This window comes from Dermacentor silvarum, chromosome 3 (assembly GCF_013339745.2).
Source record: "Dermacentor silvarum isolate Dsil-2018 chromosome 3, BIME_Dsil_1.4, whole genome shotgun sequence".
Taxonomy (NCBI): Eukaryota; Metazoa; Arthropoda; class Arachnida; order Ixodida; family Ixodidae; genus Dermacentor; species Dermacentor silvarum.
This window is the reverse complement of record NC_051156.1, coordinates 7,386,205-7,412,079: the sequence shown is the minus strand read 5'-3', so window position 1 is coordinate 7,412,079 and position 25,875 is coordinate 7,386,205. Positions and strand designations below refer to the sequence as shown.

Here is a 25,875-nt window from a genome sequence, read left to right as displayed (position 1 = left end):
GGCAGAAGACTATCGTCTTTCGACGACATTTGCAGCGAAGCACGCAGATACGCGGCCATTTTTTACGTTTCATATAATTGTACACCCAATAATAAGTCCTCAAATTTAAACAAAACATGTTCCTGTGTAATAAAAAAGCTAGAACAGCTTTTTACGTGCTGTTTTAGCAGTAAATCAATCATTGTGACACACGGAACGGTGCTAGCCAGCTGCGTCTTCAAGCCGCTCTGGCTCTCCAAGAACGATGCCAATCCGAAGTCACAATATACCGGCATTACCGAGCGTACCACAGCGCAGCAGCGCCAGAATTCCCTATAGGTAATATAGTGAGAAACTCTATGCTCCCGTCCCCCCACGGCCTTTCGCGCGACTGAAGAAGTCTCGTTTGTTCTCCGCCATGCGTTCGCTGCCCGTGAAAGCGCGCGAGGGACGCGCGCTTTCACTCGCACATACAGCATACGGCGAATGAGAGTGTTTTTCTACACGCGGACACGACCATCGGAGACTGAGCCCTTAACAGCTTCGCTGTAAAAAAAGTATGTAAAACTCCACTGGAGTTGTCTAATTATGCGTAAGCATACCCCAAAATTTCAAGTTGGCCCACGCCCAAACTTCAATTGCCCACCCCCCCAATTTTAAGTTGGCCCACCCCAAATATCAAGTTGGCCGCCCCCAAATTTCAAGTCGGCCTACCCCCAGATTTCAGGTTGGCCCACTCCCAAATTTCAAGTTGGCCCAACCCTGCTATAGGGTTCCCCATGTGTTTTCTATGGAGCCCTATGTATCCCTATGGGTATGCAAAAATCTGATAGTATGGGTATTCTCAGATTTTTTTTTCTTTCAATTGTGTTTCATTGCTTAAAAGCTACAAATCATCTGCATTTGCACTATTATAACGATTAAACGTCTTAACTTCGCAAATTACACATTTTTGTGCAAATACAAGGCATTCAATTTTTCGCGTGACAGACGGATTTTGCTGGGGTACTCCGGCGGCCGCATTTCGATAGGGCGAAATGCGAAAACGCCCGCGTACCGTGCGTATATACACGTTAAAGAACCCCAGGTGGTCAAAATTAATCTGGAATCCCCCACTACGGCGTACTCAGTTCGTGGTTTTGGCACATAAAAACCACATAATTTCTTTTGCTCCGCTACTCGCCAAAGAATCGTTACGCATTAAACAAAACACGAATTAATAAGCATTAAACATAAAACGTACGAACAAAATCTACATCAAAAGGAAAACAAAAATGAAAGAAAAACGTGTCTGAATTGTGGCTATCTACATCAAAATTCGATTTCGAAGTTCACCGTAGGCGCGAGCACAAATCTTGCTTGCGTGGGTCCCTTCCCCGCTACCTGACGCAGGTGCACGTGCGGGCTCAGCTTAGAGAATTCTAGAAAGAGCACAGCACGGAGTCTGCGTGAGCTAAAGGCGCTTAAGGTTCGAAAAGAAACAACGTGCGTAGCTTTTCACGTGCGAGTTAGCGTATACGCCGAGTATGGAATGGGGTTCCAAACGCTATTTCCAAAACTCCAAAACACAGAGGTTCCTAAACCGTGAGAGGCGGTCGAGATGGATTTCTTTGTTAACGCTTTGAACTCACTGCTGATAATTTGCGTAACTGCATGCTAAATTACTTCTTAGCGTAATGTCTGCCCTCAGAAAACATTCTCGGCAACGTGAAATAAAAGGGAAAATCTGTTTCAATCACTGCTCCCACCTTAAGAAAACTCCTGTGGAAAAATAAAAATTCCCAAGTGGTGCCATAACACTCACACTGCATATGGATGAGGTTTTCGTAGGCTGCCATTTGTCGCACTTGATCTTTGCAACTCATACAATTCTTCTTTTTGGGCCTCACGGAAAATGGAGCAATCGCCAACCATTCCTGGAGTGGTTTAAGCACGGTGGCACACAGCAGCCGGGAATTTTGCGCGACAACACTCCTCGAACTGACACCCGCAGCATATTCCTGCCAACAGCTGGCACGTCCCGACACGCGAGCTGGGCGTGGCAATGGCGGACAGCGCTACGAAAACCGATTGTGGTGGCGAGAGTCCACCTAGTGGACTGTCCATTTCGGCCACTGCTGATTGGCTGCAGCTGCACCACGAAGAGGAGACAGGTGCCTCCAGCTAGTCTGCTTCTTGCTTGTACAGCTGCAGCCAACCAGTGACAGCCGAAATGGACAGTGCACTAGGTGAACTCTTACAGAATACCCCCCCCCCCCCCGCCCCGCTAGCACAGACCGAGTGGCACATACATACCCAGTGCTCCAAGTCGGGTCAAAGAGTTTTTTCCAACCGCGATACCTGCGCAGTCCCACATCTACAGTGACCCATGTCGGCGTGAAAGAGGTTCGTTGAATGGCGGCACGTATACGTACACATTGCCGCATACTCAGTGACCCAAGTTGGTCTGATGGCTGGTTTCGATCCCCGTTACCTCAGCACAGTCGCCCGATCCATTCGACCACGGACTCCCCAGTGACCTAGGTAGGCGGGAAAACGGTTAGCAAGCAAGCATGCCCCGATAACTGCAATTGTTATTGAAGTCGAACTTAGGCTATCGCGGGAAAGGTGGAAGCGCGAAAGCGAAGAAGGAGCGGACATCCCTTCGACTGCTAGTCGAGCGCTTTACATGTGCGATGCGACGGTGACATATTCCCTTCGATCAAGGCACTTTTGCAAATACTGGCCACTCTCGCTGTCAGCGTTGCCAGCGCCGAAAGGTCTTTCTCCACAATTCGTCGCTTAAAAACATGGCTGCGATAAAAGATGAGTGAAGCCCGCCTGAACCGCATGACCTTGCTACATATGCCCAGAGACATCCGTGTTAACTGTGAAAGAATTATCAATCGCTTCGCCAACGGAAATCGTTGACGACGGAGGTTAGAATGTGTCATGTGACTCTAGCTTGGCTATTCGCCACTTCAAACGAAATTTTCAGCGATGCTTGTATTGCCTCTCAAGTTTCGGCGGTGGTGGTGGTGTCACGCTAAAAAGCCGGCTGCTCCGAGCTAGAGTAGAGCAGGTGCGGGGAAAGCGAGCCGGCGCCGGATCACGTGACGCGCACGACCAATCAGGGTCGTTTGGTGTGTCGCGGGGAGGTAAAGGGAAGGAAAGGGGGTTGGCGCACTTTCCGCCGGCCTTCCCTCGCCTCAGACCAGTCTCGGTGTCCGGATTGGAAGGCTTCGCGTGGTCCGTTCCGCCGAGGAGCAGGCTGCGTTTGAGCAACAGCGCCGAGAACTCGCTCGGGAAAGAGCTCGTCGTCGACGTGCCGACTCTAGCGTGAGGGCTTCCGAAGCCCAGGCGAAACGTCAGCGAAGAGTCGTCGACCCTGAGTTTAGGGCAAATGAAGCGGAACGCCTGCTACAGCGTCGTCTTGCCCTCCAGGAACCCGACAACGGTGGTACACGCCTCGTAACTACAGGAAAGTAGTAGGTCGGGTACACACACGACAAGCTTCGCTTACCCCCATTTTCTCGACATGGGGAAGGGCTGGTGATTTTTTTAAAAGAACTGCCTAAACATACCAAGCTGACATTCTAATTATCCGGTCATGGATTTTGTTTCAATATTGTTGCTACGTGAACTGGCATTTTTAAAATTTTATTTACAAGAACACTGTCTAAGTATTTTCGCATGCCCTCTCTGGTTGTCAATTAGGAAGGGCATGAATATATCTTTTCAGCATATGCCAACGATGATTTTCATTGTTATCGTGTTCTTCACGTACTTTTTAAATTTAAATAGAATTCGATATACATATCGAACTGCTGCTGGAGTGGGGTGGCCTAGCTATAATTACACATGCCTTTCGTTCCCCAAGCTGCAGTTATTGAGATGTATAATTACTATTTTAATTATGGTGCCGAGTTTTGGGGGGATTTTCTCTTTGCGCTGCCATCATGTTGATTCTGCAGCACTCATAGCGAATACTAAAGTGGGGTGAATGATCTATAAATAAGTTGCTGCTACCTACATGCTGCATTTTGAACTTGAGACTTTGAACTGATCATGCGCTTGCAACTTTTTTTTGCATAAAAATGTTACCATCTTTTTGTTGACTGCACTAGTCTTCATTCGACGGGCATGATTTGATTAATGTTATTTTGTCACTGCATAATTCTACAAGCGGTAGCGATGTTGCCGTGCTTTCCTTCGTCTGCAGGTGTTGCACTGATATTCTCCTATGTACGAGTAACTTTTTGCGTCATTATTGTGTCTTACAGTAAATGTAGAATAATGATTATTTGAATGAAATCGCATGAACTCAATTCATTCTGCAAAAATAAAATAATCTTCATAACTGCAACACTGTATACCTGTTATGTAATAATTTAGCACTCCACCCAGCGCAATTATCAGTATAAAATCGCATCTATTAAGGCATAAGATGAGTACTCACTCGTTCTAACCATGTCATTGTGTTTGTTTTCCCCATAACACGTAGAGAACAAATCTTCGTGATTTAGAGACTTAGTGCAGTAAATTATGGAGATACGTGGAGCGTGGTCGCTCGTAAAGTTTTAGTTCCCAGAATTCTTCACGAGCGAGAAAACCGATTTGAATGGGTTTAGACGTTGCGGTTCTGCGCTTTGATAATGCGTTCGGTTGGTGGACGCTTGCAAGCGTAGCGGTAAATTAATTTACCAAAACCAATTGGAATAAATTTGATGTTTATATCCAGAACACAGCTGGTGAATAAGACAGGTCGACTGTATAGAGACTGTCGGAGCGGCTGAGGTCGTTCACGCGAATCTGAAAAAATCGCTTCCGTTTCTCACGCCTTTCCAACCAATCAGTGCTTCATGGCGACAGGTCAAAGCCAGAAACGCAGTATCTGAAAAGCGCGGGTAATCATCGCCGTGTTAATGACATGCGGACAAGCGCGATCCGCAGAATTTATTTCTCCAATCAAGAGTGACCAGAACGAGAAAAATTGAAGGATAATGTAGACTGCATACCTTCTTGTGCCAGGAAAATTGTTATTTGTGTTCTTTTGTATCGTGCTGTATTGTGATCGTATAATCTAAAAGTAAACGCATAATTTAAGCTGTCATCGTACGTTATGTAAATAACTTGTAAGCGCCCTCTACACCCTGGTAGTAAATTCACTGTTGTGTATCACCTGCTCGGACATATAGAAAAACACGAACTGTCTAGGTAAATGATATACTTCACGTTAACTTATACTATAGGCCCTGCAGTGGACATAATATAGGCTGATGATGATGATATATAGTGGTCCAAAATGCGTACCTAATTTAAAATCCACTTGACAGTTTTAGAAATAATTCTATAGCGACTTTTCTGCCTTACTTCAGCGACACACTTCAAAAATTTCTGGCAACACTGAACTGTAATGGTTCATTAGGTGTGATTGATGATTAGCTCAGTGAATGACAAAAATAACTCACACTCGCGCATTTTTGGCCTTCTATTGCGATGGTAATAATATCCTACATATATACAATCGATCCCGAATGTATAGAATTATTGTCTATATCGAGCAGTTATAAAATTTCCTTGAAAATCCCACGCAAAAGTATAGCGGTGTACTACGCGTGCATCAAACTCTCGTTCACTGCCACATTCGATATATCGGCGGCTGCGCCGCGCCGCGACCCACCCTTGCACGTGTTTCTCCTAACGGAGACGCGATCGCTTCTCGCGTCGTCAGAAATATTTAATGCCGACAAGTTTGAAATGGCACTGTCTTGGCAGGTGCTGTCAAACAAGAGGTTGAATCTGAAGGGCAGTACATGCCAGGGAGCAAAAATGAGCAGGGTGCTCTCAGTTTTGCCCGCTGCGCATGTGGATGGCTCGTGCAAACTGCAGCTGTTCGTTATCAGCAAAAGCATATCACCGCTATGCTTCAAGAGTGCGGAGGGCCTCGTGGTCCAATACGCCTATGCGTTCCACAAGAAAGCGTGGATGACACTCAATGTTTTCACTGAGCGGAGCCGGGCATGAGATGCCGAACTGGATATGCTGCACCACCGGGTTTGTCTTCTTGAAGGCTTCCCGCGAACGGCATTTCGCGAGCGGCCAAAACGAAGTCGACCCCAACCTCCACAATGCAAATCAGTTTACAGCTTTACATTACAGTTTGAATTTAACAAAACCATCCGCACATCGTGGAAAGACCCCCCTTTGCGACAGCCGCGCGGCTGGCCACTCGAGGCACTTTGCGTGTATTCGCGGGCTTCTTTCACGCTCGGCAAAACACTTACATGTCGCACGTACGTCTTGAGCAACAGCAAGCTGTATCGGGAGTTTTTCATGTTGCTCTACGATTTTCTCATTGACACTTTTCATCTAAATATATTTAAGAAGTTGATTCATTAATTAGGACTGATTATGTAATTAGGAATGCACAAAATGATCTGAGTATCTCTAAGCGACGGCAAACATTACCTCGGCTCTGTCCCGGCTACGTGGCATTTGCATATTTTTAATGTTTGCCTCAAGTTACGTGAAACATCCTGATATATTACACCCCGAATGAATGTTTCTCCGGGTGATGCAGTTGCTTTAAAAGCAAACGCAAGGAACGGACAAATGTGTGAAACGTTTATTGATGCGAAAGCATCAAATGGCCCCTTGAGCGAAAAAGCCAGCGTCTGTTGCCGCGAAACGGCACCTAAATTCCGTGCGCGCCGCGACGCAGCAGAGCGGGCGAAAGAGAACGCCTGCTGCCACGCTGGCGCACCAGGTGTTGAGTGAGGGGAGAGGGCATCGCCGCGATCGCTCTCGGAAGCCTGTTATCGGCGCGTTCCTTGTCCGCGCAAGCTCACGCCTGCGTTCTAACTTCGCTTCGGTAATTGCCATAAAGAAATGAATGCACTAAAATACAGAATAAATTCGAAAGGAAAAACTTTGGCGGTAGTAAGTTTCGAGCCTACGGTCGCAAGTGCAGAAGCTGAGTGTTTTCTTTTTCTTTTTTTTGTATGAATTATGAGTAGTGCCATGCGAAAATTAGTTACATTGCATTTAAACACACATGAAAAACAAATGCACACGTGTTACGCAGTCCAATGAAAGCTCAAAAATCGGGCAAGCAAACACAAGCGTCCAGATACGAAATCCACACAGGCACGGGATCAAAGGTTTCACCCACACTATAGCTTCATTGCACAAAACAGCGTTTTCTTCAAATAGTTAACTGAAATCCAATTCATTTCATCGTACACTTTGAAAATTAATATCTCGAAACTAGTTCAGTCCTGGTTCTTTGGAGGAAGTTCTTTTCAACAGCGAAGCTGTTTAAGCCAGCCGTATTGTGTGGTTCGTATCAAGAAACTACCGCGCCGTAGCCATGGCAACCAGGAGGGCGATGACATCCAGGAGGGCGATGACATTGAGGAGCACGGCGCGGCGCATGCGCACGCGGTCCCCTCCTCGCCAGCTCCCTTCCTTCCCGACCCCCGCCTCTCTTCTCTCCGCGGCGCTCTAGAATTTTCTGGGAGGAGGGGCTCTGCCCCAACCCCCACCCCGCTCCTAAAATTTCGTTACCGGAGTCCTGTTACCCAAACCGCTTATGGTTTCTTTTGAGGTGCCTCTACATTTTCCCTTAAAATGTCATTGTGGCTAAAAGCTAACTTATTTATTTACAATACCTCAAATACCCCTGTTGAAGGGGCTTTACATGAGGGGTGGGGCTTTACATGAGGGGTGCATCATTGCTGACGCGGACGTGCATGGCTTTTATTCATACTTTCGCTTTGTTTCTGAAAATCCTGACAATAGGAAAACAAGCGCATTGGAAGCACCAACGGCGGCTACCTCGTCCGTATTTTTTCACCTTCACCATGTTATTTTAATTTCCAGTGTGAACACCATGCACATACATTATATTTCAATGTGTACGCAGGACAAAATTTATGATATTTTGAAAGCGAAAGAGGTAACCAACTAACAATTATTTTTAATGATATGGATAGCCTATGTTAGAGAATCAATATGTTGGTGTATGTTCAACTCGCTACAAATTGCTTTGCGCACTTTTTGACACTGAAAAAGACCTGCAGACTTCTGTTACCCCTTCGGCAGAGTCTTTTATCAACGGTGTGGGAAATGCACATGAATGATGTGTCTCAGCATTGCTTTTCTTTCCTGTAGGTAATGCTAGCGACTCATGAAAAAAAAAAAAACTTATAGTAACTTACAACATTTATTGGGGATGGAAATATCACAACGTGCATGTAGAGGCCATAAATATATATATAATTAACTTAGTAACTGAAGTGAGGCCAAGTCGGATTCACTCGAAATCAGAATCAATAGCAGTCATGCGCAGCAGAGCTGCTACTAGGACTCGGAAAAAAAAAAAAAGAGGCTGCAGTTTTGCCGGAAAGGCGAAAGCGAATCATAGGACAATTACACGAAAAAGATTCTTCCCGCATAAATCCGCGTAAGAGCCGCACCCCGAACTTGAAAGCAAATATTGTTTGTTGAAAACCAACCGAGAAGCAATCGCGTTCAGCGCGATTCCGATCGTGCTCCACTGCGAATTTTCTCGCGAAGCGTACTTTCGCGCGTCGCAACTATATATATATATATATATATATATATATATATATATATATATATATATATATATATTGTAAAGGCGTTTATTAGGCACCAGCCTTTTGGACCGACCGTTAGTTCCAGGCCAGAGATCTCAGCACGAGCGGAGTTTCTCGAGGAGAGCGCAGGAGGGATCACTATAGAAAGGACTGGAGAGCATGACCCACTATGGCGTTCGTATCCTTCCCTACAATCACCCCCGGGAGCGAAAAGGGAGCCGTCGGGCGACCTAACAGCTGGTCACTATGAGTGGGTCATAGTAGGTCTTGAGGCGCTCGACGTTGACAATGTCGCGTCCACGACGGCGCATGTCCGTGGAAGGTTCAACTGGTTCGATCACGTAGTTGACGGGAGATGCGCGTTCGACGATACGGTAGGGGCCTTCATACTTGGGCACTAGTTTGGATGAGAGACCAGGTGTAGCAGAAGGAACCGAGAGCCACACAAGCGCGCCAGGAAGGAAGGTGGGTGCAGAAGTGGTGTCACCGAGTGTGCTCTTCTGGCGCTCTTGGTCACTGGATGTAAAGACCCGTGCGAGATCGCGGCACTCTTCGGCATGTCTTGCCGTGTCAGAAATGGGCGCACATTCGGATGCATCCGACCGGTACGTTAGAATTGTGTCGATGGTGTGCGATGGGTGCCGACCGTAGAGTAGGAAAAAAGGTGAAAAGCCAGTGGTGCTCTGAGTAGCCGTGTTATAGGCGTAAGTGACGAAGGGCAGAATGGCGTCCCAATTAGTATGGTCGGAGGCGACGTACATAGCAAGCATGTCCCCGAGGGTACGGTTGAAGCGTTCGGTAAGGCCATTGGTTTGGGGGTGTTACGCCGCAGTTGTGCGATTAACAACGTGGCACTCCTTGAGAATGGCTTCAACGACTTCGGACAGGAAGACACGTCCGCGATCACTAAGCAGTTCCTGGGGTGGCCCATGTCGCAGGATTAATCGTCGAAGCAAGAAGGAGGCAACATCGCGCGCTGTAGCTGCCGATAGGGCAGCAGTTTCGGTGTATCGCGTCAGGTGGTCGACTGCCACAATGGCCCAGCGATTTCCAGCCGACGTCAGTGGAAGGGGCCCATACAAATCGATGCCGACGCGTCCAAACGGCCGGGTAGGGCAAGGTAAAGGTTGCAGACCGGCCGGCGAGAGGCGGAGCGAAGCCCCGCCTCTCGCCCCGCCTCTCGCATTGGCTGACGCCGATCGGCCAAAGACAGCTTTTGTAACACCCGACGGCTTATACGAATTAACGTAATGCCTTTTGGGCTTTGTAATGCGCCCGCAACATTTACCAATGCGCCCGCAACATTTACCAATGCGCCCGCAACATTTACCCGCCTCTCGCGAGAGGCGGGGCCAATACCCTGAGCGCAGATCTAAAGATAAAATAATTCTGCGCCTTGTAGACTGTCAATGGCGTCGTCTATGCGCGGGAGAGGGTAGACGTCCTTGTGTGTGATCTTGCTTAGGCGCCGGTAGTTGACACAGAACCGCACAGAACTATCTTTCTTCGTAACGAGGACCACAGGGGATGCCCATGGACTGTTGGAAGGTCGTATCACCTCGCGGCGAAGCTTGTCGTCGACTTGTTCGTTGATTACACGACGCTCTGCAGGAGATACACGATACGGGCGTTGCTGCAATGGCGGTTGCGAGCCAGTGTCGATGCGGTGAGTAACAGCTGATGTCCGGCCTAGGGGAGATTGCCCGACATCGAAAGAAGAACGAAATTCTTCCAAGAGGCACACAAGTTGAGATCGCTGGACCGGCGTAAGGTCATCGGCAATGGAAGAATCAAACACATCACTGGACGGTCCCTCACAGGCAGAAATAGCGGTGAGCGCATTAGAACTAGCGCAGTAATTGTCATCGGGCACGTCTATAACTTGCACGTCTTCAATCGCTTCGACATTGCCTAGACATTCCCCTCGGAGCAGCATGACAGGGTATGGGAACGGGTTGCAAACGAAAATGGTGCTGTAGCCCTGCTTGATGTCCACTGTCGCAAAAGGTAGCAGCAGGCCTGTCCGAGTAAGGAAGTGGTCAGATGGAGACAGCAGCGCAACAGCCTCTGAGATTCCGCTGCAGTACATGGGCACGACTGTTGACGCGCGGGGAGGAACGTGGGTGTCGTCGTGGACAATTAGCTTGCTCGACAGGGAAGTATTGTCGGTGATCGGCAAGTCTAACAGTGGCGAGAGTTCCATCTCCGCCCGTGCGCAATTGATAACGGCATTGTGGCGCGAGAGGAAATCCCAGCCGAGGATAACGTCGTGAGAACACGAGGTGAGGATTATGAATTCTATGGCGTACAGAACGTCGTCTATAACAACATGAGCAGTGCAAGCCGCTAAGGGGTGGATATGCTGAGCACTGGCTATGTGGAGGGACAGTCCAGAAAGGCGCGTCGTGACTTTCCGAAGTAGGCGGCAAAGCTTAGCGTCCATAACACATACGGCGGCTCCAGTGTCCACGAGTGCAGAAGCGCGAACACCGTCAACAAACACTTCGATCACATTTGAAGGACTGCGTAGGACTTTCACGTTTCGACGGCGCCGCAGCCCTTGCCTCTTGGACTGCGACGATAAGTTTTCCTCGTCCCGAGTTACGTGACGGGGTCGCATCGGCGACACTGAGCGACGGCGTGGAGATGGTGAACGGCGGGTAGTTGGCGTCGGGCGCGAAGTCCGTGACATAGCCGAATGGGGTTCGTAATATGGACGGTTGAACTGGCTTGTCACGGATGATGCGGCGATAGGCGGCTGAGCGCGATAACAATAACGAGCGACGTGACCGGCATAGCCGCACGCAAAGCATATCGGCCGGTCTTCGGAAGTACGCCATCGGTGCGCTGGGGCAGGTCCCATCCATGTAAGAGGTCGCGTTGTACTGGGCGGATGCTGGTATGACGGCATGGCGGGCTGCGGGCGGGGCCTAGCCGCAACGTCGCCATAACGGAGAGGCACACTCGGAGAGAGTGGTTGAGACCTCGCGACGACTTCAGCGTAGCTGAGTGGTGCAGCCGTCGGAACATGTGGGGGTGTCGCGACGACATCGGCGTAGCTTAGTGGAGCGGCCTCAGGACGATGGTGATGCTGGTCTGGCAAGACCTCGGCGATTTCCTGGTCGATCGCGCGACGGAGCGTGGGCATAACATTCGTTGCGGGCTGTTGCACATGCGGTGGCTGAGCGAAGGTTAGCAAGGAGAGCTGGCGTGCAACTTCCTCCCGAACGAACGCTTTCACTTATGTCAGCAGTGCTGTCTGGTCGGAGATGGTGGCCAAACCAGCAATGTGTCCGTCACGCGATGAAGGGCGACGTGTCAAGGAGCGCTGCCTTCGTAGCGCCTCGTAGCTTTGGCATAGAGTGACGATGTCAGTCACGGACTGAGGATTCTTCGCAAGCAGCATGTTGAACGCATCGTCTTCAATCCCTTTCATGACATTTCTTATTTTGTCGGATTCCGACATCGTCGCGTTGACTCGTCTGCACAAGTCCAGAACATCTTCGATGTAGCTGGTAAATGATTCACCCGGCTGCTGTGCACGTTCTCGCAAACGCGATTCCGCTCGGAGCTAGCGCACCGCAGGGCGACCAAACACCGCCACCAAAGAAGTCTGGAACGAGGACCACGTCGGAAAATCGGTCTCATGGTTGCTGTACCAGAGACTGGCGACACCCGCGAGATAGAAGATAACATTGCTTAGCTTTCCGGGGTTGTCCCATTTGTTGTGACGGCTGACCCTCTCATACGTTGTCGGCCAATCCTTCACGTCGGTTTCATCCGCGCCGCTGAAGATGGCAGGGTCCCGGTGGCGAGGCACACCAGAGCATATGACAGACTGAGGAGGCGCTTGCTGGGATGGGGTAGGTGGCGCTTGCTGGGACGCGTCTTCTGGCATGGTTGAGCGAAGGGTACGGGATCGAAGCTCCAGGATTCACGCTGAAGGCAGAAGCACTCTCCACCACTTGTAAAGGAGTTTATTAGGCACCAGCCTTTTGGACCGACCGTTAGTTCAAGGCCCGAGATCTCAGCACGAGCGGCGTTTCTCGAGGAGAGCGCAGGAGGGATCGACCCACTAGAAAGGGCTGGAGAGCATGACCCACTATGGCGTTCGTATGCTTCGCTACAATATATATATATATATATATATATATATATATATATAAACTCCTTAAGCAGACAGGCGAGACACCCCGCCCTGACCACTGAAGCGCAGCAGCCGATTTCCACCGCGACTAACGAAATAGTCCCGCTGACGCGACTCGGCCCAGCTCGAAGCGCGGGCTGCCATGTCCTCCGTCGGCGGGGTCACCAGCCGTCCGGCTTATGACGTCAGTATAGAGTGCGCGCCCATTGGCGGATGCATGCTCGTGTGCATCTACCTTTGAGGGGCCAATTCCGCTGTTTCTAAAGTTGTACACGACTATAGATGGCGAGAGGAGGCGATCGCAGAGGTTTACGGCGGATTTCATACTCGTAGTTGGAAAAATTATATAAAATGGCCCTGTTCCTTGTAAGGCTCGTCAAATTGCGGCAAGAAAGTGCGGCGCTCACACGAGTCTGTACGTTGGTTATATCGCTTATATGAATTGTAGTAACATTTACTTACTAATTAAAATAACAAACATCGTGCAATGCAAGGACCATGTAAAAGTGTAAATATCCCGCTGGATGACCACGAGCAGTCACTATCGCAATGCTGGCATTATGATGAACGCCGGCAGCGGGGGCGAACGGTTCGTACAGCCATGCGATTCACCGTGACTCCGAAAATTAGATTCATCATCATGATCTGCATATCTTTATGTCCACTACAGGACGGCTTCGGTCAGCGATCTCCAATTACCCCTGTCTCTTAGGCTATGCGATCTGCAACACTCGGGGCGCGGAAAAACAGCCTAAACAGCATGAAGTCAGCAGCCATCCCTGCTCGCCCTTCATCATTGCACCGTAAGCGTTAACCACACACAGTAATTTGCAGCTGCGACAGGGCTAGATGAGAAGACGCGTGCTCTCCTCCCCATGCGCGCATTTGATCACGTGACCTCCAACTAACCAGAATATTGAGAGCGTGGGAAGATACTGTCCATCAAGTGTTACGGCTCAGCGTTACGGGCTTTTTCTCGCACCCGTAGTACATGGGTCGCTCACTCGTATGACTTTTTTTGGACTTTATACGGAATATCACGGTGACGACGACAGCGAAAATTTGCCTGGAGTGTCGATACAATTGCTGTCGCAATAAAAGGAGACATAGAAAACAGGCGTCGAGCTCGCTTCTACCGCGGCTGCGGACGTTGAAATGTGCACCGGCTACAAACACAGCATGATTACTAACGACAAAACAAATAATGGGCACCTCGCTTATCGGTACTTCGCCAGAACCCGTCTGACGCTGAAAAGGAAGCGTATTTTCCACCGCATAAGCACCAGCGGAAACATAACACTAGGCGCGCGGGGAGACAGCGTACGCGAAGGGACCAGCAACCTCGGATGGCCCAAGCTTGAACTCGGCGCAGATTAACTCCAAAATGAAGCGCATGACCCACATATGTATGGCAGATGCCGGAAAAGTAGAAGTTGAAGACTCGTGTGTTCTAGCCGCTAGGCGAAAGAAGACTCCACGCCGCTATCAAGAAGGTTCCTCAGCTCACGTGTTTCCATCAGTGAGTGACATGTACCGCCAGAGGTTCTATAGTACTTGACACAGTGCTGTCTTTGTCAAAAAACAGGTATCCACCTGATATGTGGTAGCATAAGTCCCACATTGAGCAGCTTGCCATAGGGAAGGAAGACGAAGCATATATAGCATAATAAATTCCTTTAGTCATTCAAAATTTTCAAAAGTGACCCTTATTAGACTCCGATAATTGTTTTCCTTCAATCACCCGATTCTTGGCCAATCCCCCATAGTGGGTACGAGCCACTCCCGAAGGCAAGCAAGCAAGCAAGTTCTACGGTGACGACCTTGAACCAGGACACCTGATTTTGCACAGAGATATGCTGATTGACATTTTAAGCTAGCAAAGGTCGGCATCATTGCACACATTTAGGGACGTCGTGCACATGTTTACGGGGGGCAAGGGCGAACACCTGCGAAACCTTTTGGTGGAAATGGCCAAGCTAAAAAAATTGCGTTGGCCATACCGGTCTCGTCGACCACATCCGAGAGGTCCTTTTCTTGCCTTCGGCGACTGAAAATGTACTTGCGGTCGACGACTGGACAAGCCTGTTTGAACCATCTGGCAATTTTGCACGCCCACAAAGAACTCTCCCGAAAAATAAATTTGAATAAGGTTGCCGACGACTTCATTTCCAGATCAAGTGCCCGAACGAACACTTTTTCAATGATGGTGAAATCATCGCATTAGACAACGAACTGATGTCTATAATAGGAGAGAGAAAGGCACCAACTTACAAGTCAAAGCAAACCACCCGGCTTAGAAAACAACGCAAAAAGTTATACAAAGGAACGAAAATGGAGTCCACAACAGCGCAAGCAGAGTGAGGGCATTTGGGTAAGAAAAGACGCGTGGTTGCGCTATTTGTAAAACTCCCTAGTCTGTCTGTGCATGTTCCTAATTAATTTTCATTCGTCGTATGCTGCATTTGTGTCACCTTCTACTTGGGAGCCGGAGAGTTGCGTACATGCGCTACTCTCGATGGAGGAGAGACACGACTGGCAACACAGCAAACGAGGATTTCATATGTACAGGGACGGCAAAAGCACAAAGTTTCGGTTTCGGAGCCTAACTCCGCCTTAATGTCTCTAAGTCAGTCTTAGCCCTGACTCGTCAAAGTCTGACCACCCAGGCCCCGGCCTAATTGCGTCGCAATATGAAGTGCGGGTTCTTACAGACCGGCGGTTTGAAGTTCCTGTTGAGTCCACGTCGATCTCATCCGAAGCTTTGTGGGTGCCGTAAGTGCCGACGCCTCGCGGTTCCGTCGACCTACCTGGCCGAGTACGTGGCTGGTGCCCCGGTAGCCGCCGCTGACGTGTCACTCGCCGGGTTAGGCCTCGCGTCTTGTTCGTTCGGGTTGTCGCTGATGCCGTAAATTGCCGGCGACTCGCGGTTCTGCTGACCTGGCCGAGTGCGTGGCTGGAGCTCCGGTAGCCGCCGCTGACGTGTCACTTGCCTAATGAAATTTTCTTCGCCCTCCGACGATCTGCGTGGCGGCCCGGTGCCCCGGTGATTATCGGTTGAACGGGCTTGACCGAGGAAGAGGGATTCTCGAGAAGAAGACCGGAACCACAGTGAGCAGCAGTGGCCGGTCCCAGGAGCTTCGTCCGGACGTCTCCGAGGACTACAGCTACGCCTGGGCCTTGCCAGCGTCACGACCTTCGTGGCCGGGTCCTCCGCTCTCCCGTCGTCAGAGCATGGCTGACGAGGCGACCTTCCAGCTCAAGAGCCACGTCGATAATGCTGTTCCGTCGCTTCTCCCTCGTGGATTACACCTCGGTTCGCGTGCCTCGAGCGCTCGCGCCGTTCGGAACGCTCCGCGAACTTCTTCGTCCTCTTTTCTCGCCACAAGCGGCCTCTTACATGTGACAATTTGCCTCACAATAACACAATCCACGTTGTTCCTATATTTGCTATCGAGTCCTTTCGCGCTCTTGAGATATCGCTGTCTTATTTATTTATTTGTTAATATGTTTATTTATTTGGGCACCTGATAATTTTTACTCCATAATCCTTTGTTCTGCCTCCGGAAAATAAACGAAACCAGTGGCATAAGGAATGCTTTGACATCTAATGAAACTATGGCTTATGGAATCACATTATACTTATGCTAATAATCCTAGTCAGTTGTGTTCAGAAATTGTTATATATCGTTTAATGTTTATATATGTTATGTCTTATCTTCTCAATAACTGACCTTTCGTCAGGAAAAGATTTCTTGATTGTATCTTTTCTATTAAATCTTTTACAAGGTGTTACATTGCTTTTTCACAGATGTGTACTTGTGCGACTTAATATGCACAAGACACATGTATCTCCCTAACGTGTTTAACTGAAACCGCTTGTCGCATGGCTCAACTAAGAGACGGGCGTCTCTTGGTGGTGCGAAGGGACTCAGGCTGTAAAACTGGATTGTCTCCTTCTCTGAGGTCTTGAAAATACTCATATAAGCTCGTCACTGCAGTGAACAATCTTTCGAGGTGATACAATGTTCCCAGTGTAACTGTTATTAAAGGTTATATATATATATATATATATATATATATATATATATATATATATATATGCATACAAGGGTGGGGTTCGAAAGCTGGTCAGACAATGATAATGATGCCTGGCTAACGCAATTTTCTCCTAGTCTTTTTATTTGAAATGCCTAAATTATTTCGCGTGTAGTTTGGGATTTGTGTCTAGAAAGGACTTTTGTGTCCTCAAACAATGGCCTACAACCGCACGTAAAACAATGCGAGGCTAGATGAGAAGCATTGGGATTGTTAAGAGAATGCTGACGTTCATTTAGTCTAATATTGAGGCACCTGCCGCTCTGTCCAATATAAGTTTTACCGCACTTGAGTGGAATGTGATAGACTATGCCTGTGTCACAATATACTAAAGGTGACATGTGCCTAAAGCCACAATCATTTTTTTCTTTTTACACCCCCCCCCCCCCCGCTCAAGTTTTCTTTTTATGACAGGACACATCCTTGACAACTTACAGGGAGCCGAAAAACCCGTATTGACGTCGTATCTACTGGCTACATTAAGTAAACCATGTGACAACTTTTGCACATAGGGCACCACCGCAAACCGTTATTTTTTCTGTTTTTCTTGCTGTTTTTTTTTTTTTTTTTGCAGCACTCTGACCCATTTTGAAAGCTTTTCACAGGTTAGAGATAACAAATGTGCTGGATATCCAGCCTTCTTTAGCCTATCTAGCTTTTGCGAAAAACTTTGTTGCATACAGTGTGTACATGACTTAGCGATGGCGGACCTAAGTGCTGAATAAACTATTCCCAATTTTACAAGTTTGGAATGGCAAGAAGAACAATCAAGTATTTTTTTTTTTTTGCCCTTGGCGAATAGCACCAACAGACATGTTCCTGTTGGAACGTAAGGCACAGATCTAAAAACTGCAATGTATTATTCTGGATAAGCTCGAGCGTGAAACCCAGGCCCCCACCACATCCTTTAAACACTTTTAAAATATCGGTAGTTTTTTTGGTGTAGTTATCACTTGAACAAAACACGAGGTAATCATCTACGTATCGAAATGTACGTACTGTCAAGTCCTTTAGATTGTTCTGTAGCTTTCTATTGACGTGACTTAGGTACGGATCACTCAAAACTGGTGCAACTTTTGAGCCAATGCAAACTCCGGATTTTTGTACATACATAGAACTATCCCGCTTTATCATGGTATTGGCTAGGTAAAACAACAAAAGCTCCAAAAAAGATTCTAACGGCATGCCAGATCGCTGTGTAAACCGGAACTCATCATTGAAGAGCGTCACCGCTTCTTCAACACTACACATAAGTTCTTTTTGCGGAAGCGAATAAAAAAGATCTCCTACATCAACACTGATTGCCGAGCACTTTCCTGGATTATTATCGGTAAGGAACACAACATCTTCAGAATCTCGTATCAGGAAAGGGTCTTGAAGGCTAACTTAAGTCAGCACAATATGTAAAAAGGTTGACACAAGGTACTGCCACGTTCCTTTTTCAGAAATAATGGCTCTAAAAGGTACATCAGGACTATGTGTCTTAGAGCTGAAAAAAATATGTCAAGGTATAGTCCTTTAGATTTCTTTACCACCGACGCGAGGCGCTCAAGGCCAAATTGCTCAAGCAATCTAACCGCGGTTTTCTTAACTTTATTTACGTTGGTCGTTTTATTGCGATAGCAATTATATGGACACTCAAAAGCAGATTTCTGCCGTCGGCGTCGCCGTCGCCGTCGCCGTGAGGTTCCGTATGACGTCAGTGGAGATGAAATCGTCGCCGCGCGCCGAACGCTGTATAGGTGGTATTCACGCGTAAGCAACACTGTGATCCCGTGCAGCATGACCGGAAGGGCTCAGGCCGGCGCGGTGAGCGTTCCGCTTCCGGCCGCCATATCGTTGGGGGAATGCTTTCGTTTCGTGGTGCTTTGAAGTGCAGCAGCAGGCATTGCAATCTCAAGGGCCTCGGCAATCATTTTAATCATGGTTAATTGCGCTGTGTTCGGATGCAATAACGAGTCGCGGTGGAAAGCTGACTCTGGTGAGAACACGAAGAAGCTTAGCTTTTTTCTGTGCCGAATGTTGTTCGTTGGCAGTGCAGCCAGACCTTAGAGATCTCAACGAAGCGTCGAGCGGAATGGTTTCGTTGCCTCTACCGGGGTGACATTAACACAGACGCTACCCACTACAAAGTCTGCAGCGAGCACTTCGTTTCTGGTGAGTGCATATTTGTCGTTCTGCTACAAATTACGCCGCGCGAATTTCAAAGGTTGGGCTACTGTGCCGCATTCTCCTGTTCACTTTTTATTTCTTTTCACTCAAACTGAGTTGCACTAAATGCCAAGACACCCGCCGTGGTGGCTTAGCGGCTAGAGCGTTGCGCAGCTAAGCGCGAGTTCGCGGTATGAAATCTCGGCCACGGCGGCCGCATTTTGATAGGATGGGGTGAACCGCAAAAACGCCCGTGTATGGTGCACGTTAAAGAACCCCAGGTGGTGAGAATCAATCCGGAGTCCCCCAGTGCGACGTGCCTCAAAGTGGTCTTGGCATGTAAAACCCCAGAAATTAATTAATGCTAGGACATCATGCCTGTTCGTGTTTATGATCCTGGCGTAATTGTTCCGGAGACGAGCGAAGCCTGTCGTAGTGCTGATTCTGCTGTTTGAGGTTATTTTGCCCGAGAGCCTTTAGCACAGTGCGTGATTTGTGTCAAAGCTGGTTGTCGTGCAGTTGTGCCTTCAAGTAATGGTTAGACTTCTTGCCACTGCAACCAGTGGGTCTTCTTGTTAAAAATGCGTCAGTTTTCTAGGAATTTGTTTTGTTGTGCAAACGCAGTCTTGTTCATACTTGCAGGCAGGCCATCCTACTTAATGGATCTGACGAATCCGGACTGGGCGCCAAGCTTGCACCTAGGGTATGACACAAAGTCAACAACTCGGTCTGAAGAAAGGTATGTATGTATGTGCTCTTTCTGGTAGCGCAAAACAAACCCAGACTTTGAAAATAGCAGAGACCTAAGAGGTGCTGGTGGACACGGTGTTGATGCAGCAGCTATCTTTTATATTGCACTCCCGACTGCAGTTGTGTAGTATAAGTTACATAGTCATCAAGTAATGCATTCCAATCAGATACTTCCAAGTTGTTTGCATTGTTTTGAGAATAGTTGTGTCTGCAGAGAGCAGGCTGGTTTCAATTTCCAAAAGAATACAAAATTGTGAGAACTGGTGCCAGCACTGCGACAAATAGCAAGCAGTTGCAGAGGTGGAATCATCAATGCAAGTAGTGCTAATGAGTACAAAGTAGACATTTTTACAGATAGGTACATTTTATTTCAGGCACCAGCGACGTTGCAAGAGGGCTGCGACCCTTGACTACAATGCTGAATGCGCAGCAGAGCGCTGTGAACAGTACTGTCACAAGTAAAATGGCTTATTCATACAAGGTGAATATTTTCTTTAATGACATTCAGCATCTTAACATTTTTGTTTTTATGCAGGCACACCACTTGCAAGCCGGCATCCAGGAAGATTCTTTCAAGATGACTATCTGCTGGTGTCCACACAAAAAAGTCGCAATAGCTGCGCTGGCAAACAAAACGCTGCATTTGTATTTTTTGCGTGTAGTAAGCATGTTGTCGTTTCTGATTCAGTGTATTATCACTAGCAGCAACTTCTAAGCAGCCACTTTTCTGGGTCACAACGTCATTTACACAAGCATATGGGCACTTAATTTCTAAAACACCATCTTGGCAGCAGGCACAATAAATCAGGCTATCTGGGCTTGCTGCCATGTGGGGCTCATGTGAACTAATATGCAATCCAGACTTGTTGGAAACAAACTCTTTGTGCTGGCTGGATGCTTCAGCAACATATTGGTTCCTGGCAGTGTCCTCCTTGCGCAGACTCCAATTAGTTGCAGCAGAAGAAAACTTGCTCTCCTCAGGATAGCAGATCTTCTTCACCAGGCTCACAGATGGCTGAGTCAAGGTCGTTCGGCAAGCTGCGTGGGCTGTCGATGCCGCGACCCGGCCTGCTCTGAAGGTGAACCACGTTGCTGAGGCCGACTGACCTCTCGTTGCCGCTTCCACATCTTTACAGACCTGTATTATCAATAGAATGACTTTTCACACTAATTCAATGTACAAATGATTACAAAACTGCACTTAGCTAGCAGCAACCATTCAGGTTGGGCAATGTAAACACTGGTAGTTTCAAGCATTTAACAGTGCCTTGTCTGTCATGCAACATGTAGTTACTTTATATCAATAAAGCTATCATTCAATGGACATATAAATACCTTTGGCTCTACAACATACACCTGGGCAAACATTGCGCACTCCTCCAGCATCGCATCCCTTGACAACGGCTTGTCTCTTGCCAAGTGTCCCAGAAGAGCAGTGGAGTGCTTCACTTGCACAGGGATGAACTCCTCGCAATAGTCCTTTTTCAGTGCACACACTGCAGAATATTTGCCAGCCTTCTTAATTCTGTCGAGAAAGGCCTTCCATTCGTTCTGTGAAGAGCTCTCAATAGTGGTGGCTGGTTTCTTTGAGGATGATGATCGATGTCCATCCAGCCGCCTTTTCTTGGTGGTAGCTGACGCAAAGTCAATGTGTGCAAGTGGCGCACAAGGCACAGTACTTGAGTACGGAGGCAGCCATGCATTTTCCTTATCAGTACAAGCCTGACCATCACGAAAATTTGAAGCTGCTTCTAAATAGAAGAGCAGTGCACCAATGTGCGAGCAGGCTTCGCCGAGACCGGCCATACACGTGCAGTGTGCAGCTTCGACCATTCCATCCTGCTTGACAAGAAGCCATGGCTCCAGTGGCTGAGTGGAAATTGCCTGGGAGTGGTTTACCTGCAAATGGAGGAAGTGATCTATTTAACTGCTGATTCTATGCATGCTGAGAACACAGGCACAAAAAGCAAGGCGAGTTACTACATCATCAGTGAGTGAAACTAATGTAGGTGTATCCATGAGTGTAAATAAGCAAAACACCAGCGAGTGGTTTTATGCTTGCACAATCAAATCGCAACTGCGCATACGTATGCAAAGCTCGCGGCCTCGCCGGTAGCGATAATTTGTAGAACTTAGTAAACGCTTCGGCAGGTGACGGGGATATGCAAAAAAAAAAAAGGGGGGGGGGGGGGGGGAGAGGGCTGGAGCAAGGTGAACAGCTGGAAGTAGCCGCTAAACAGCAAGTGTTTCTAAAGGTGCAGCATGGTGGTAGCTGACATGTTGCGTACAAACGATTTTCTTTGGTATCGTTTTCGCTCCCTTAACTCCGAAAGGCACTGCGTTGCTGGACGCTACGCAGTGCGAAAGCCTACTCCTGCAATCATGTACTATCGAGGAGCAACGGTACATAAACGATAAAGAAGTACCACTCGCTGGCGGTAACTTAAGAAAGTGCTACGATGTTTCGCTGCGCAGCGAAACATTCCGAACACGAATCGCACTCCTGTCACACACATTGGCAAGTATTACCCGTTAGCGTTACAATTCGACCCGGTAATACAAAGAGCGACTAGCTGATGTAGCGTTTTAGATTGTCTTACCTTCGTGCGCACAATGATGTGCTCGCCGTGTCTTCTCAGCTGGGGTTCTTGAACAAAGCCGCTGGTCAAATAGTTGTGTGATTCCAGATATTTTCTTGCTTTCAGCTGTTCGTGAGTTATGAAGCTTGTAGCGTGCACAAGGTAGTCCTTAATATCAGAAAGTTCTACCTTGGATACGAGCGCGAGATCAAATGACGCCTCTTTGCCAGTAAGCATAAGTGGATCGACGCCACCTCAAAGCTCCACTTTCTCGACGTAGCGCACCTTCGCACCGGCCTCTAAATTCTGCGCGTACGTGCTTAAGTGCACTAACAAGGGGCTGGCATTCATGATTGCAAAGTTGCAAAAGATAGGCACTTTAGTGACCCCTCCTAAAGTAAAAAAACACACACATCGGCAGCGCTTCAACAGCGGAGATAAGCTTTGTTGACACCGGCTCCCCAAAAATATGGCGGTTTCATAGTGGCCAACGCAGCTTGTGCCTTTTCCGCTACAGCGCCCGCCAGACTGCTCTGCCGTGACGTCACGTGAATACCACCTATAGCGAGTGACAGGGCGCGAGGGACGCGCGCATTCACGGGGAGTGAACGCACGGCGGAGAACAAACGCGCGTTCTGCGCCGTGCTCTCTTAAGGGCTGCAGATGTAGGCGTCTCTTTTCTCCTTTACAATCACCATATATGTAGAGCAAACGCGCCTTCTTCCGATGCGCGAGAGGCCGTGGGGGAGGGGGGGAGGGAAGGGAGGCGACGTTTAGCTGCGGCACCAAGTGCCTATTTATATCAGAGGCTCCGGCAACAGTCACCAACGCCGCACGCATTTTGAGCGAACGCGGGCAAAACGCCGACGGCGTCGACAACAGTTCTGCGTGTTGCCGGTGCTGCTGCATGTCCAAGTTTATACAGCTGATAAAGCTACTATCATTACTCCGTATAGCTCTCTACAAATTTGCTATCGCAATTGATGCTTCGCCTTTAAGGTGAAACTGCGACAACTTTTTGAAAAAAAATTCTTATCGATAGCATTTTGCGCTTTTTGAGTGTACAAATCTTCAGGTATAACAACAAAGAAGCCTTCTTTATCCGCGGTATCCAACCTTAGATGATGTTCCACGAAATAACGCGACACACTTGCTAGGTTGTCTGACTTGCATTTTCGGGGTACTGTCTTGGAAATCACTGCAACACACTCAGTCACACATCGTGGTCGAAAGTCTTCCCTGGTCCATCGTGAAATGGATCTGCACAAGCTAATCTTTTCCGGAGGTGATAACTTAGGTTCACAGGCAAACTTAGGTCCTTTGCACAGAATATTCTTGATACTTCCTGGGAGTTGTTGATTGCCGAGTATCAACATCTTTCCTTGGTCCCTTGTTGGCTCGTCCTTCTTCGGCAGCGAGAGACGAAACTAGGAGAAACTAGGAGAAACTTGTGTGAGCCAGGCATCATTATCATTGTCAGAAGGTGAATTTCAATCTTTGCTCAGCACGTGCGTCAGTGCGAAGTAGTGTTTTTATTGCGCAATTATATGGACACTCAAAAGCAGATTTCTGCCGTCGCCGTCGCCGTGAGGTTCCGTATGACGTCATTTGGAGAAGAAATCGTCGCCGCGCGCCGAACGCTGTATGTGCGAGTGAAAGGGCGCGAGGGGCGCGTCTTTCACGGGGAGTGAACGCACGGCGGAGAACAAACGCGCGTTCTGCGCCGTGCTCGCTTAAGGGCTGCAGAAGTAGGCGTCTCTGTTCTCCTTCACAATCACCATGTATGTAGAGCAAACGCGCCTTCTTCCGACGAGCGAGAGGCCGTGGGGGAGGGGGAGGGAAGGGAGGCGACGTTTAGCTGCGGCACGCAGTGCCTATTTATATCAGAGGCTCCGGCAACAGTCACCAACGCCGCACGCATTTTGAGCGAACGCGGGCAAAACGCCGACGGCGTCGACAACAGTTCTGCGTGTTGCCGGTGCTGCTGCATGTCCAAGTTTATACAGCTGATAAAGCTAATATCATTACTCCGTATAGCTCTCTACAAGTTTGCTACCGCAATTGATGCTTCGCCTTTCAGGTGAAACTGCGACAACTTTTTTTCTTGTTTAAATTTTAGCAGCTTCACCATTTTCTGATTTGTTTTTTTTTTTTTTTCTCTGGTAATTGTTATCCTTTCGACCATGTGATGTTTTCTTTGCTACGGTTTTTGCAATCACTTATATATGTTTGTTTTTTCAAATAAAGACTTATCCTTCCGTTGCACGCCGCCACTATTTTCGACTAGCCACCGCAAGTTAAGTAAGACGAAGCGGACCAATCGGAGAAGCCGGCACCACCCTCTTCATGCGGTTATCTATTTTCACTATGCTGCCTCGTCCCCATCGATACCCTCTCCACTAGAGCGTGCTCCTCACCTCTTGTCAGCCAATTAGATAACAAACGCTTCTCAGTGCATTTTGAAAGCGAACAAAGGTGACGAAGAGAGTGTTTGACAGGGTTGTTCAGACAACGCTGCGGGTCACCGCCCGATGCTTGCGCCGGTGGTTAGTAAATTTGAAGTCAGGAGATTGGAATAAAAACAGTTCGGAATAGCTTTATGCTATAGCGCCCCAGTACTACCGCGGCCTTTCCAGTACTAGGACAGATGACGTACACGAGTATAGGCCTAGCTACAACCAAGTTTAAACCTCGACATAGCCAAGTTCAACCTAGCTACAACCAAGAGACGCAATCAATCGGCCAGCTTCACTGTGTGTTGAGCTTTGCGCGGTCTATTGCAAGCTTTCGCCTTTTATTGCGATAGCAATTACATGGACACTCCGAAGTGGATTTCTACCGTCGCCGTCGCCGTGAGGTTCAACGGCGATGAAATCGTCACCGCGCTCCGGACGCTGTATGTGCGAGTGAAAGGGCGCGAGTAACGCGTGCTTTCACGGGGAGCGAACGCACGTCGGAGATCAAACGCGCGTTCTGCGCCGTGTTCCCTGAAGGGCTGCAGAATTAAGTCTCTTTCCTCCTTTACAATCACCATATATAGAGAGCAAACGCGACTTCTTCCGTCGCGCGAAAGGCCATGGGGGGACGGGAGGGAGGGAGAGAGGGAGGGAGGGGAGGCGACGTTTAGCTGCGGCACCAAATGCGTATTTATATTAAAAGGTTGCGAGGCGAGAAGCTGGGTAAGATTTCCGACGCTACTCGACGAGTGTTCCATGCATTCTGATCTCGTCGAAAACCTCCGAGCCACACTCAGAGGCACCGGCAACAGTCACCAACGCCAAGCTTTCCGACGCTGTTTGACGAGTGCCCCATTCTGATCTCGTCGAAAACCTCCGAGCCGCCTCCAGAGGCACCGGCCATAACCGGCCACAGTCACCAACGCCGCGCGCGTTCGGTGCGAACGCGGGCAAAACGCCGACGGCGTCGACAACAGTTTTGCGCGTTGCTGGTGCTGCCGCATGTCCAAGTTTATACAGCTGATAGAACTACTATCTTTACTCCGTATAGCTCTCTACTAATTTGCAATCGCAATTGATTCTTCGCCTTTCGGATGAAACTGCGACATTTCTTT

At 48.4% G+C, this 25,875-nt stretch overlaps 1 protein-coding gene and 1 long non-coding RNA gene across 2 annotated transcripts; one reads left to right on the top strand and one right to left on the bottom strand.

Annotated features, from left to right (window-relative positions):
- The first annotated feature begins 18,566 nt into the window (after window positions 1-18,566).
- LOC119445292 (uncharacterized) lies at window positions 18,567-20,462 on the top strand. The gene is made up of 3 exons (XR_005190521.2): window positions 18,567-18,981; window positions 19,618-19,714; window positions 20,100-20,462. It is a non-coding gene; the product is annotated as an uncharacterized LOC119445292 (long non-coding RNA).
- A 34-nt stretch (window positions 20,463-20,496) lies between these two features.
- On the bottom strand, window positions 20,497-22,612 carry LOC119443712 (uncharacterized). The gene is made up of 4 exons (XM_049664489.1): window positions 22,326-22,612; window positions 21,061-21,624; window positions 20,552-20,863; window positions 20,497-20,508 (listed from the first exon to the last, which is right to left on the bottom strand). The coding sequence occupies exons 1-4, from the start codon at window positions 22,539-22,541 to the stop codon at window positions 20,497-20,499; spliced, it is 1,104 nt and encodes a 367-aa protein (XP_049520446.1). The 5' UTR covers window positions 22,542-22,612.
- Window positions 22,613-25,875: the final 3,263 nt, after the last annotated feature.